Here is an 11,809-nt window from a genome sequence, read left to right as displayed (position 1 = left end):
CAAGGACGGGGACAAGGAGCGCGGCTTAAGCCAGGCTCCGGATAAAGCCCCGAAATCTGCCCCGGGCTGAGCTCAGCAATCCCCTGGCTCCCGGCGTCAGCGCTTCTGCGGAGAGGGCGCCCAGCTGTCCCCGCCCGGAGTTGGTGGCCCAATGTCCCCGGGCCGTGGCTATGCCCCTTGGCAGAGATGTCCCCACAGTTCCCAGCCATGGGTATGGCCCCACTCCAGGGATGTTGCTGCTGGCCCCAGCCGTGGCTATGGCCCTGTAGTGGGATGTTCCTCACCATCCCCACATCCCCCCTGTGAACCATCCCAAGTTGTACACTCAAGAACCCCTGCCTGATGTCATTGTACCCCAAGTGTCATCCCCGCCCCCATGTCCCAAGCCCTTTCCAAGACCCTCATAATGTCCCCAGCTCCTCTCAGTGCTCCTTGCCCCAGGCCTCCTGAGTCCCTAGGACTCATCCCATACCACCAAGGACACCCCATGTCTCGCCCCCTGTCAGTATCCCCCACAGTATGTCCCCATTGCCATCAAAGCACCCCCGTGTCCCAGAGCCCCGTGTCCACCAGTACAGCCCCCGTCCCCCAGCCCCAGCGTCCTACGCTGTCCCCAATGTCCCCCCGCCTCCTCCGCGGGGCTCCTGCAGTGCTGAGTCTGGCCGCCAGAGGGCAGAACGACCCAGCATAGCGTAGCACAGCTCTGCAAAGACCAGCACAGCCAGCACAGCCCAGTACAGCTCCGTATAGACCAGTGCAGACCAGTACAGCCCAGCACAACGCAGCAGAAGCCAGAACAGCCCAGAACAGCCCCGTACAGCCCAGTACAACCCAACGCAGCAGAGGCCAGAACAGCCCAGAACAACCCAGTACAGACCAATACAAACCAGCACAGCCCAGCACAACGCAGCAGATGCCAGCACAGCCCAGAACAGTCTAGCAGAGACCAGCGCAGAGCTGTACCATTCCCCCAGTGCTACCAGTCCTGCCTCCAGTACCCCCACTGCTGTCCTAGTCTGGCCATGCCTGACCCCAGTGCCCCCGGTAGTGACTGCAATGCCCTCAGTGGCAACTCTGTGTGCCCCCATAGTGCCCACCGTGGCCTCCTGCGTCATGTCCCCGTGCCCACTGTCCCGTACATCACCCTGCAGTGTTCCCAGCACCCCACCATGTGCTCTCCTGGATCCCACCCGCCAAGCTCAGCAATGTCCCTGTCACCAACAGAGCACACACAGGCATCTGTCCCAAAGCCAGTGTTTATTTGGGCGTGCTGCAGGCTGCGGGGAGGGGGGACACCTGGCCACCCCTGCACTCCTCCCCTACAACTATTTACAACCCCAGCGATGGGCAGGATGCCCCATCTCACCCCTTCTGGCCGTGTCCCCATCATGTGGCCTGTGTCCTGTCCCCAGCAGGGGACAAGGCCATGTCTCTGTGCCTGCATCCCACCCTCCTCCCAGCTTTGGCTCCAAAATAACCAGAAGAAGAAACTGAGGCACTGAGAACGAGCTCACCCAGTGCCACCTCTCAGTGCTCGTTTGTCCCCTCCCATCACTGGCTCATCCCCCTGTGTGTGGAAGCACCGTACCCCGAAGGGCATCACCCCTCCTGCACCAGGACCGCCCATCACACCAGGACCCAGAGCCCCGTGGAACTCCAGGAAGGGGAGGGACGAGAGGCGCAGGATGCAGCCACCCCCAGGTCCTCCACCATCCCCAGTGCCGGGAGGTGATGTTGCTGTCACCCCAGTGACTATGTACAACCTGCAAATAAATACCACCGCCGGCAGGAGACAGCGGGAGGGGTGTGAGCATGCGTGCGTGTCTGCCTGCATGGGTGTGGGTATATATATATATTTATTTATTTATAGATATTTTTTTTAATATTAAAAGGAGGGAAAAATAGACCATTGTGCTAGCAAAGTCCCTGGGGAGGGGTTCATGTGTGCCCGCAGCTCTCTGGCGGGTGATTCCGGCGGCTCCGTGGCTTCTTCTGGTCCTGCAGCTCCTTGGCTTTGAGGGCAGCCAGCGGCTCGGGGGGGCCGGGGGCCGGCGGTCGCCAGAAGCCCTGGCAGTACTGGTCGAGGAGTCCCAGCTCGGGGCGGGTGAGCAGCTGCAGCAAGTCCTGGTAGCGCGGCGTCGGGGCTCCCGGCAGCGCGGCAGGGGGCAACTCTCCTTGCAGCAGGACGGCGTGCACGGCGCGGGCGGCCAGGACACGCAGCTGCACCTTGGTCACGGTGTGCTTGAAGTTGTTCTCGGTGGCGGTGCAGGAGTAGAGGCCGCTGTCGGAGAGCTGCAGGGCACGCAGCAGCAAGCCCTGCTCTGTCCGCAGTGCCCGGCCGCCCTCTGTGCGCAGCTGTGGGGACAGAGGGGCTCAGCTGGATGCCGACCAGCTGGACCCCATGCACGGCACCCGGCTCCTACCTCTTTCCGTCGGTCGCTGTTGTCCTTCTGCAGCAGCCATTTGACCGTGGCTTGTGGCGAGCGGGGCTGGCACTCGAGGAAGGCGGTGCTGCCCTCCACCCCGTACTGCACGGCCTCCACCGTGTTCTTGTTGGCTGCAGGAGCAGGACATGGCAGTCAGGTCCCCAGGCCCCATCTCCCTCCCGAACATGTTGCTCTGCCCCATGCAACTGAAGCATCCGTCTTCCTTCTCCCGAATGTATCTATCCATCCATCCATGGTCATCCTCCTTTGAAGCATCCATCTGTGCTCTTCTTTCTCCCCTGTGTATCCATCTATCCCCCCACCTCCCCATCCCTCCATCTTCAACCTCTAACATTTCCATTCATTCATCTACCCAGTCATACATTCATCTGCGCTTTTCTTTTTCCCAGTGTAGCCACCCATCCACAGCCATCCTACTCTGAAGCATCCAGCCACCCAATTGTACTTTTCTTTCTCTCCAATCTATCCATCCACGGTCAACCTCCTCCTTCTCCTTCTCCCAATGTATCCACTGTCTATGGTCATCCTCCTCTTAAGCATCCGTACATCAATGTGTGCTCTTCTTTCTCCCCAGTATATCCATCCATTCACCCATCCATCCATCCACCCACTCACCTAACATTTCCATTCATTCATCTACTCACTTGACCATCTATACGTGTTCTTCCTACTCCCAATGTATTCATCCAACCATGGTCAACCATGGTCAAGCTCTCTGAAGCATTCATACACTCATCTGTGCTCTTCCTTCTCCCCCACCCAGTGGATACCAGATGGGTATCCATCCATCCATCTATCCACCCACTCATCCATCTGTCCATCCATCCATGCATCCATCCACCTGTCTTCAATCCCCAGTGTTTCCATTCATCCACATACTCACCCCATCCATGCTTCCATCCATCCATCCACCCACCTGCCCACCCCACGGTGCTTTTCCAATTCATCCCGTACTTTTCCAATATATCCACCCACACACCCACCAGCCCTCAAGGCCACCCACCCACCCACTCATCCCACTCATCCCATTGCCCACATTCTCCCACCTCCTACCACTCATGCTTCCCCAGGTCCTGCGCCACCCCTCTGCCCCCAACACTCTGGGATCATGCCATGCCCACTCACCATTGGAGTTGTAGCCTCGGCACTGGCGCATGGGGTTACCGTGCCGGACGTCCTGCCGCCTGCTCCGCCTGAGAGGAGGCAGGAGGTGACCTGGGGTACCTTCTTGGGCCCCCCTGCCCTCCCCCAGATCCCCACCTCTTGGAGGATGCTGAGTAGCGGCTGCAGGCCTTGCCATCCCAGGCACAGTAGGGGTCACGGGCCAGGCAGCAGTCAGCACAGGCTTCGCCATATATGTCGCACCGGTGCAGGGCCAGGTGGGTCACTCCTACAGCTGAGGACACGTAAAGCTGTTGCTGTTGGGGGAACAGAGAGGACAGGGTAAGATGCCCCCTGGCCACGTGGCCTTGTGCCCAGTACTGGGAGCAGTGGGGACCGTGCATCCTAGAGCCACTCAGGAACATCCATTGGGTTCCTCAATGGCCACTGTCATACTATGGTGGCAACAGGCATCCAGGATGTCCTAGTCCCCAAATCTAGCCACACATCACTCACCCTCTTGGAGGAGATGGTCATCACCTTGATGGGTGCTGGCACCTAGATGGGAGCAGGAGTGAAGGACATGGAGTGAAGTACAGAGTGCATCCCCCAGGCCCACGCCAGTAGCTGGGGGCTGCAAAGGCAGCTACAAGAATCAGCAGGAAGAGGGACATTGTTGCAGGTCTCCCTGGAACTACTCGTGGGACTGGTTGGTGTCCCAAAAGCTCCAGGGCTGGGACAATGACACTTGGTGGCGGTGGTGTCCCATCGGTTCTGGGCATGGGGTGAGCAGCTGCTCAGCAGCAGCTGTAGGATAACCCAGCCCTTACCTTGAACACCTCGATCTCCTCCAGCATCAGCTCCTCTGTCTCCATGTCGTCCCGGGGCAGCACAATGACTTTCTGCACCGTGCCCCGATCTGCAAGACACCAGGGTGCCTGGACGCTCAGTGCCACCAGCTGGGCACCCGTGCCCTCCCCTCCTGGGAATGGGGTCCTTGATGGGGCCAGGAAGGACCCCCCCACGCCCGTCTTCATCTGTCTTTGTTGTGCTGTGACACTCAGGTCACCACTCACAGCTAGGAGCTGCCACTGCCCAGGACAGGGGGACAGCAACTGGGATAGGCACTGGGATAGACCAGGATAGATCACAGTGGCCCTTGGACGGACAATAAGGAAGGGGAAGCACCAGGCTGGACAATGGTGGTCCTGAATGAGGCAGGAGAGTTGGGCCCGGGCCATGGCAAGGATCAGGCTGGATGTCCTAGGATGGACACCGAGACAGCGGATAGACCAGGCTGGATGGGCACCAGGGCAGGGGACAGGCCGTGACACTCCCAGGGTCCACGGCACAGGGGCTCAGCCCCTCGCCCTGCTCCACCATGAAGCAGAGGTGCCAGCAGAAGCACCCAGCCCCGGCAGTGCCCGTGCCCTGTGAGGCCGCGCTGGAGCATGCTGCGTTCTCTGCGGTGCGCGGCGTGGGTACCTGTGCCCAGGAAAAGCACCTCATAGCGCCCATCTGCCGCGTCCACCTGGTCAACAGCGATGGTGGTGAAGCGGTAGTTGACGTTGGTGCGCACAACCAGAGGCTGCCGGTGGGCTGGATAGACGGCGTGGTACATCAGAGGGTGCGAGCGCATGAAGTTGATCACTTCGTCAGGGTAGTCCTTGGTTGACTTCATAGACGGTGTGAAGGTCCCCCCGGGGCACTGCGGGCAGGCAAAAGGCGTTGGTGGGGTCTCCAGTGTCGTGGGACTATCATCTCCGTGAGTGCCAGAGGTCTTACTTACAGTGCCTGGCCGGGGATAGGGCATTTTGCCCGTGTAGGGCATCCACTGGTAGTTGGGGCCCTCCTTGTGCGCAAAGGGTCCATTGAACACCATGCGGATGTCGGCCATGGAGTAGACGCAGACGGCCGAGCCCTTGAACACTGACCTGGCAGGAGGAGTGGCACAGCCTCAGGGATGTGTGCCACCTACCTGCTGACACCGCCAGCATCCCCACCTCACCCCACGCCCACTTCGATGTCACCAGGACCTCTACCCACCTCCACAAAAAGTCCCCATCCCCAGGGACCACCACGTCTCAAGGGCACCGCACTCACCCCGATGCGGAGAAGACAGCGTAGATAACAGGATTCTTGGTGTCCTGCGTCTGCTGGATGAAGACATCCTCTTGGGACAGAAGGAAGAGCATGTTACCCCCAGGGGGTGCTGGGGACACCTGTGTGGGTTGGGCTCTCCCGTGGTGGGGCAGCAATGGAATTCTCAGCCCTCCCAAATGGATAGTGCGCCATGTCCCCACCCCAGGGCGTGGGAGTGCAGATGGACCATTGGGGGTCACCCCGTGCCCTCCCATGGAGCCCATGCACTCACGAAGCTCATCAAAGTGCGTCTCGATCCCATCGGGTCCTGGCACGGAGCAGACGAGCCGGGCCTTCAGGAAGGTGCTCCATTTGTTCACCAGGCAGCAGTGTCCCCCATCATCGTTCTGTGTCAGAGGGACTCAGCACTCGGCCCCACACACCCCACCACCAGCCCATGCCTGCACCCCGCCACCCCACTGCACACACCAGGCAGATGCGCCCGATGCGGGAATAGACCCCGGGGCTGAGCGGGGCGTCCGCAGACTTCTCCCGGAAGAAGAAGTAGAGTTTGTCATCATTCCTCTCGCTGCTGTCAGGGATGAGCTGGGCACGGACGAAGGCAGGGTCTGCAAGGGCACGAAGCAGTGCTGTCAGCCTGGGAACACTCACAGCCCCCATTGCTGCAAAGCCACCAATGTGATGGCTTCCCCTCTCCATCCATCAGCCTGTGCCCAGCCAGTGCTGACAGCTCCCCCTCCTCGATCCCTGCCCCGGCAGCCCTCACGCCCAGCAGGACCACCCCATCTGCTCTGCTCTGTTTATTCAGCTGCAGCTCTGGGGCCGGGGGTGCTCTACGGGGGCAGGAAGAGTGCTCAGGGTCACCGGCTACAGGGACATGGTTGAACGCTCAGCTCTGTGAAAACCCATACACAGGCTCTGGCAGTGGCAGCACTGTCTCTCACCAGCTGGGTGCTCCCACCACTCTGCAAAGTCCCAGCATGTCTGTCACCATGCCCCATAGAGGTATCCCTGTCCATCTGCTCTAGATTTCCATCCATCCATCTATCCATCCATCAGTCCATCCCTTCCTCTCTCCCTCCACCTATCCATCTATCATCCATCCATCTGTCCACTCATTCACCCACCCATTCATCCTTCATCTTTGCCCCCACCTGTCATTCATTCATTTGCCCATCCATCTATACATCATCCATCTGTCAATCCATCCGTTTGTCATCCATCCATCCATCCACTCATCCACTCACCCACTCTTCTCTTCTCTCCTCTCCACCCATCCATCCATCCATTCACCACACCTGCATCTGTCCATCCCCCCTTCCACCCCACCATCCACGCTCCTGCCCCTGGCTGCCGCCTCTGTGGGCATGATGCTGCAGGACACCCTATGGTCAGAGCATGGGATCCCCGGGCCACCTGGGCAGATGACACCCCGTACCAACCGTTGAGCCAGCGTGAATTGTACTGGTCTGTCCTCATGGCCGTCTGCTTGCCCATAGTGCGGAAAATGGCTGCATCAGTGCCCATGAAGTCAATGTAGACCCCGGCATAGAGCTCTTCATCTGCAGAGGGAAGGGATCAGGCCCCCAGGTCCCTGCACCTTTTCCCATCGCCCCATCCAGCCCTGGCCAGGAGTCAGCAGGCAACCAGGAGATGCTGCCTACGGCCAATCCGGAGAGCAATGGAGGATGCTACCAGCCTGCAAGGAACCCTCAGACAGAGCCTGATGTCTGAGTGCCTGCAGCAGTGGGAGCCCAGCTGCTTGGGGACATTGGGGTGATGTGGGCAATGTTCCCTCCACCCAGCCCTGGCAGCCACAGGACTCACTTATCAATGCAGAGACGGTGTCCACTTTGGGGTCATAAGAACACTTCCCTTTGCCTGACTCCAGCTTGTCCGGCTCTAGGTAGAAGATATAATCCTGGAGAAGGAAGCAGAACAAGGAGCTTGTGACAATTTCCCCCTCCATCCCCATGGCACATTCTGAGGCAGAGGCCTCTGTGGGATGGAGTGCGGCGGCTGCAGGTGCTGCCAGCAGAGCATGGATGCAGTAGGATCCCGTTGGGGTCCTGGGAAGTCGAGGTCTGCAGGAGATGCTCCTCAGTGTACGCTGGGTGCTGCTCCATGCCCTCCACCATGTACGTCCATTATTGCTTGCAGGGTTCCTCTTCTGCTTCCTGGCCCGTCAGCATGGAGAATGAAGCTGTTGCAGGGGCTGCTTGGAGCTCTGGGATCATACCAACTCCAGTCCTTTGCAGGCAGGGTTTGGCTGCAGGCACAGCTGCTGAGGAGCAGTCTTCCGCCAACATCCACCAGGTGATTGAGGGCCTGCCACCCCCACCACTGGGAGCTGCTCTCTTCACTGCCACTGCGATAAATCTGGCACCAACCCCTATGCCAGGGTGAAGCGAAATCCACTTCCCGTAGACCACGTGGAACCTCCTGCCCTGCCAGTCCAGGCCATGCAGGGCCAGGCAGGGATGTCCTGCATGTCCCCAGCATGCACAGCAAGGCAGCAGGAATGCCCGTACCCTGCGAGCCTCAACGATAGGACAAGCAGGGTCCCCACAGAAGACAGGCTGGAGAGCTGTGTGTGGGGCCACCACCATCCTGCTGGCCAGCTACAGCAAACCTGGGGACAACAGGATGCTAACTGCAGGGATGCTATCCATGGGGCTGCTGGCCATGGAGATGCTAACCTTGTAGATGCCAGTTGTGAGGATGCTAGCCATAGGGCTGCTGGCCATGGCACACTAGCCATGAAGAGGTTAGCCACAGGAGATGGCAGGCCATGGAGATGCTAGCCATGGTGGTGCTAGTTGTGGAGACACTAGCCATGGAGACACTAGCGGTGGGGATGCTGGCCATGGGGATGCTATCTATGTCGATGCTAGCCATAGGAACAACTAGCTTCGAGGGCATCATCCATGGGGACAGCATCCATGGTGAAGACAGCCATGGGGATGCTAGTTGTAGGCACACTTGCCACAAGGATGCCAGACACAGGGATGGCAGCTGCTTGAGGCTTTTCCTCTCTCCATGCATCCCTTGATGCATGTCTTACTCATGCCAGCTTCTCCTGGCCCATGGGCACCCAGCCCAGCACCTAGAGATGGACATGGCCCCACTGGTACACCTCATTGCCACATCATGTTTCTGTCACTGCCACAAGCTTCTCCGTCCCCAGTCCTGTTGGCAACCCATCCATGGGATGAGCCACATCACCTCCCCACTGGGCAAGCTGTGAGCTGATGCAAGTGCTTCATTTGCACTGGTGCTTCCCCACTGGCAATCAGAAATGCGTCCAGCCTCAGCACAAGGAAGGAGGTGCCTGTGGCAGAGCTGGTGGCTGAGAGCATCACACTGTGCTCTCCTAATCTGTGCTGATGGGGATGTCCCTCTCAGGAGGAGGGGACGTGGCAGGGACAGAGACAGGCAGGACCTGTCTGTGCGCCTACACGTGTCCTGTCCCATGCACTGACCCATGTTAGTCCAAGGGGAGACACTGTCAGGGCAGGCTGGATGCTGGCTGTCCCCAAAACCTGGGGACGTCACCTCCCTGACTCCACTGATGGAACGAGGCCCCCTCCCCAGGCAGGGCAAAGCAGACGGATGCTGGCCAGGCAGCAACATTTTTGTAGGCCCTACCAAAACACCTCCAGCACACGGCTCTCTTGAGCCCCCTGCCTCTGCAGACAAATGGATTTGCAGGGACACAGCAAGCCTGGAGACAGGCTGAGGGGTGACAGCCACCCCTGACAGTGTCCCCTTGGGGACGAAGAGGAAAGAGTTAGTGAGAGCAGAAGAGAGGAGACGCCGGGCCGGCCGCCGCAGAGCACTTTGCAGAGAGGAGGGGAGGCAGTGGTGGGGGCCACAGCGAGGGGCCCCCAGCCCAGGAGCTGCCGGTGGGAAGAAGGAGCCCGCAGCTCCAGTGCGAGGCGGGCACAGCGGCGGCGGGCCCCCAGACCCGTTCCCACCTTGCTTTCTGCTGGTCTCGGGCTGCGGGGGCCATCGGCGGCTCTGCTCTCCCGGCCTCCCGGCTGGAGGGGCTGGCTCGGCGGAAAGCCCTGGGGAGAAGGAGCAGGGCACAGAGTTAGCACGGGGGGGACGGAACCCCCGGGCTGGGGGCTGCGGGATGGTGCTGGCAGACTGTCCCCATGGCACCGTGAGTGGCACCGTGCTCTCTGCTGGCTCTGCAGGGACATAGAGCCTCGTCCCCAGGGCTGTCCGATGCTGTCCTCAGAGCGCATCCCTGATCATCTCTGAGTGCTGTGACAGTGAAATGCCACAGGTCCCAGGCTGGAGCAGTCTGAGCCACTCCCTGTGGCAGTGGTGGAGCACTGGGCTGCCCCATCCGCACGCAGCACCACGTCTCCTTCGGCTTGGCTCGCTCCAAGCAGGAAGCACTGCCCTCGAGGACGGGACCCAGGGGCAGAGGTCACCTGGTTGGCACACCCTCATGGCACACCACAGCGGTCACCCGAAACTTCTTCCACTGCACATCCAATCCAGCACGCGGGGCTCCACAGCCTCTCTCTCGTGTTGAACTGTGCTCATCAGGGCAGAGTGATGTTCTCCGTCGTTGGCATCCAAGCATCCCATGGGACATGCCACCATTGTCCCTGCTCACTCATGGCACCAGGCCACCACGTTTCTCCTTGTGGAATGCTGGCACTGGAGCAGTGCAGGGCACATCCATGCAGAGGGGCTCCATGCAACAGCACCTCCCCTGCTGGATCGGCGTAGGACTGGTGTGGGGTCCAGTGGATCCCGGTGCAGAGAGAAGTCCTCATGCTGCAGAACAGTCTCGGCCATGCTCAGCCTCACCTCGCTGGAGCTCAGCCTGTCACAGTCCCCCAAGTTCCCTGGCACTGGCCCCAAGATGTGCCCTCCTGCACGGGCACCACCGCAGCCCCGTCCCCCACCCTTACCTGTGCTTTGCGCCCACGGTTGATGAAGGCGCAGATGGGGTTGTAGGCACCGGTGCCACACACATAGAGGTGAGTCCGGTTCCAGGGCTGGATCAGGCGGATGAAATTGCCACACTCCCCCTGGGAAGGAGAGGATGGTGGCAGCTATGCAAGGGACCAAGGGCAACATACACAGCAGGATCCTTGGGCACCATCCCAGTCAAACTTGGGGTGGCACTGTAGGGGAAGAGCTGGGAAGGCAGGAAGGAAACCATGGAGCCAGGAGGACAGGAGGATGGCATACGGCACGGGGCTGGTGCAGGGCAAGAGATGGTGTGAATCACAGGTTGGCATGGGCCATGGATTCATATAGATCATGGGCTGGTGTAGATCATGGGTTGATGTGGGCCGTGGCTTTGGCACACCTGAGGGCACAGCCCTGACAGTGGGATGAAGATTTGTGGAGCTGGGACAGAAAGGTTGGAAGGACACGGTCACACCTGGGACTGTCACTCCTGTCTCGGCAAGCCCAAGACACCCTGGCCATGACTTTTCCAAAGGGAGGAAATGAGGGCATGAATTGCCATCAGCACAGTGGCCACCACCCCCTTGCCATTCCCAGAAGTGGGTTCACGATGGCCATCAAAGCCCTGGGAATGACTGCGGCACGGGGACTCAAAAGTCACCGACAACCCAAGCCAGGCCCCAGCAGGATACCAGCCCTCCGCTCGCTGGGTGACACTCACATTGCTGTTCTTGCCCGATAGGATGCACTCCTCGATCCTCTGCTGGGAGGCAGGCCAGTGGATCTGCGGAAACATCGGAGATGAGGAGCAGGGCTGCTGGCCCCACACCATCCCATCCCATGGAGGTGGCCCACGCGGTAACAGCTTACGATGAGGGGCTCGCGGTTGATGTCGTGCAGGTCCAGCGAGAGGACGTAGTCCTTGCTGCCCACGTACATGCGGTCGTGGTCCTCGTCCTTCAGCAGGATGCGGTAGTCACTGGAGTTGAGCAGGAAGTTGAAGAAGTGTGCGGTGCCGGTGGCCTTCAGCTCTGCGGGGCCAATGGGCACAAGTCAGCACGCCGGCGTGCCCCCAGCCAACGCTCTCCAAACCTCTGCCATCACCCCTCCACTCCTGTGCCCTGCTGCAGAAGCGTCCCCGTGTCCCAGCCCCTACGGACCGGAGCCCCAGAACCCAACTGCTGGGGAAGGGGGGAGCAGAGCCCCCAGCCCGCACCCCCCTT

The 11,809-nt window shown here is 60.1% G+C and overlaps 1 protein-coding gene and 1 pseudogene across 2 annotated transcripts in view; one reads left to right on the top strand and one right to left on the bottom strand.

Moving 5' to 3' along the window:
* The first annotated feature begins 12 nt into the window (after nt 1-12).
* Nucleotides 13-1,502, top strand: LOC116217157 (annotated as a pseudogene).
* Nucleotides 1,503-1,863: 361 nt separating this feature from the next.
* The window catches only part of SEMA3F (semaphorin 3F), a 16,051-nt gene continuing 6,105 nt past the window's right edge, over nt 1,864-11,809 (bottom strand). Inside the window, exons 2-18 of one of the 2 annotated variants that reach the window (XM_010718375.3) lie at nt 11,457-11,617; nt 11,308-11,370; nt 10,583-10,702; nt 9,629-9,718; nt 7,479-7,572; nt 7,094-7,213; nt 6,120-6,259; nt 5,923-6,037; nt 5,652-5,721; nt 5,338-5,482; nt 5,034-5,256; nt 4,379-4,467; nt 4,065-4,106; nt 3,708-3,865; nt 3,573-3,640; nt 2,424-2,557; nt 1,864-2,355 (exon numbers count right to left, since the gene is read on the bottom strand). In XM_010718375.3, coding sequence (XP_010716677.1) covers nt 1,939-2,355; nt 2,424-2,557; nt 3,573-3,640; nt 3,708-3,865; nt 4,065-4,106; nt 4,379-4,467; nt 5,034-5,256; nt 5,338-5,482; nt 5,652-5,721; nt 5,923-6,037; nt 6,120-6,259; nt 7,094-7,213; nt 7,479-7,572; nt 9,629-9,718; nt 10,583-10,702; nt 11,308-11,370; nt 11,457-11,617 — 2,249 coding nt within the window. In that variant the 3' untranslated portion in view covers nt 1,864-1,938. The remainder of the gene's footprint in view (nt 2,356-2,423; nt 2,558-3,572; nt 3,641-3,707; nt 3,866-4,064; nt 4,107-4,378; nt 4,468-5,033; nt 5,257-5,337; nt 5,483-5,651; nt 5,722-5,922; nt 6,038-6,119; nt 6,260-7,093; nt 7,214-7,478; nt 7,573-9,628; nt 9,719-10,582; nt 10,703-11,307; nt 11,371-11,456; nt 11,618-11,809) is intronic. The other variant, XM_003210018.4, reaches the window with a different exon arrangement.

This window comes from Meleagris gallopavo, chromosome 14, assembly GCF_000146605.3.
Source record: "Meleagris gallopavo isolate NT-WF06-2002-E0010 breed Aviagen turkey brand Nicholas breeding stock chromosome 14, Turkey_5.1, whole genome shotgun sequence".
NCBI lineage: Eukaryota > Metazoa > Chordata > Aves > Galliformes > Phasianidae > Meleagris > Meleagris gallopavo.
The sequence above is the reverse complement of the archived record's forward strand: the minus strand, read 5'-3'. Positions and strand labels throughout refer to the sequence as shown.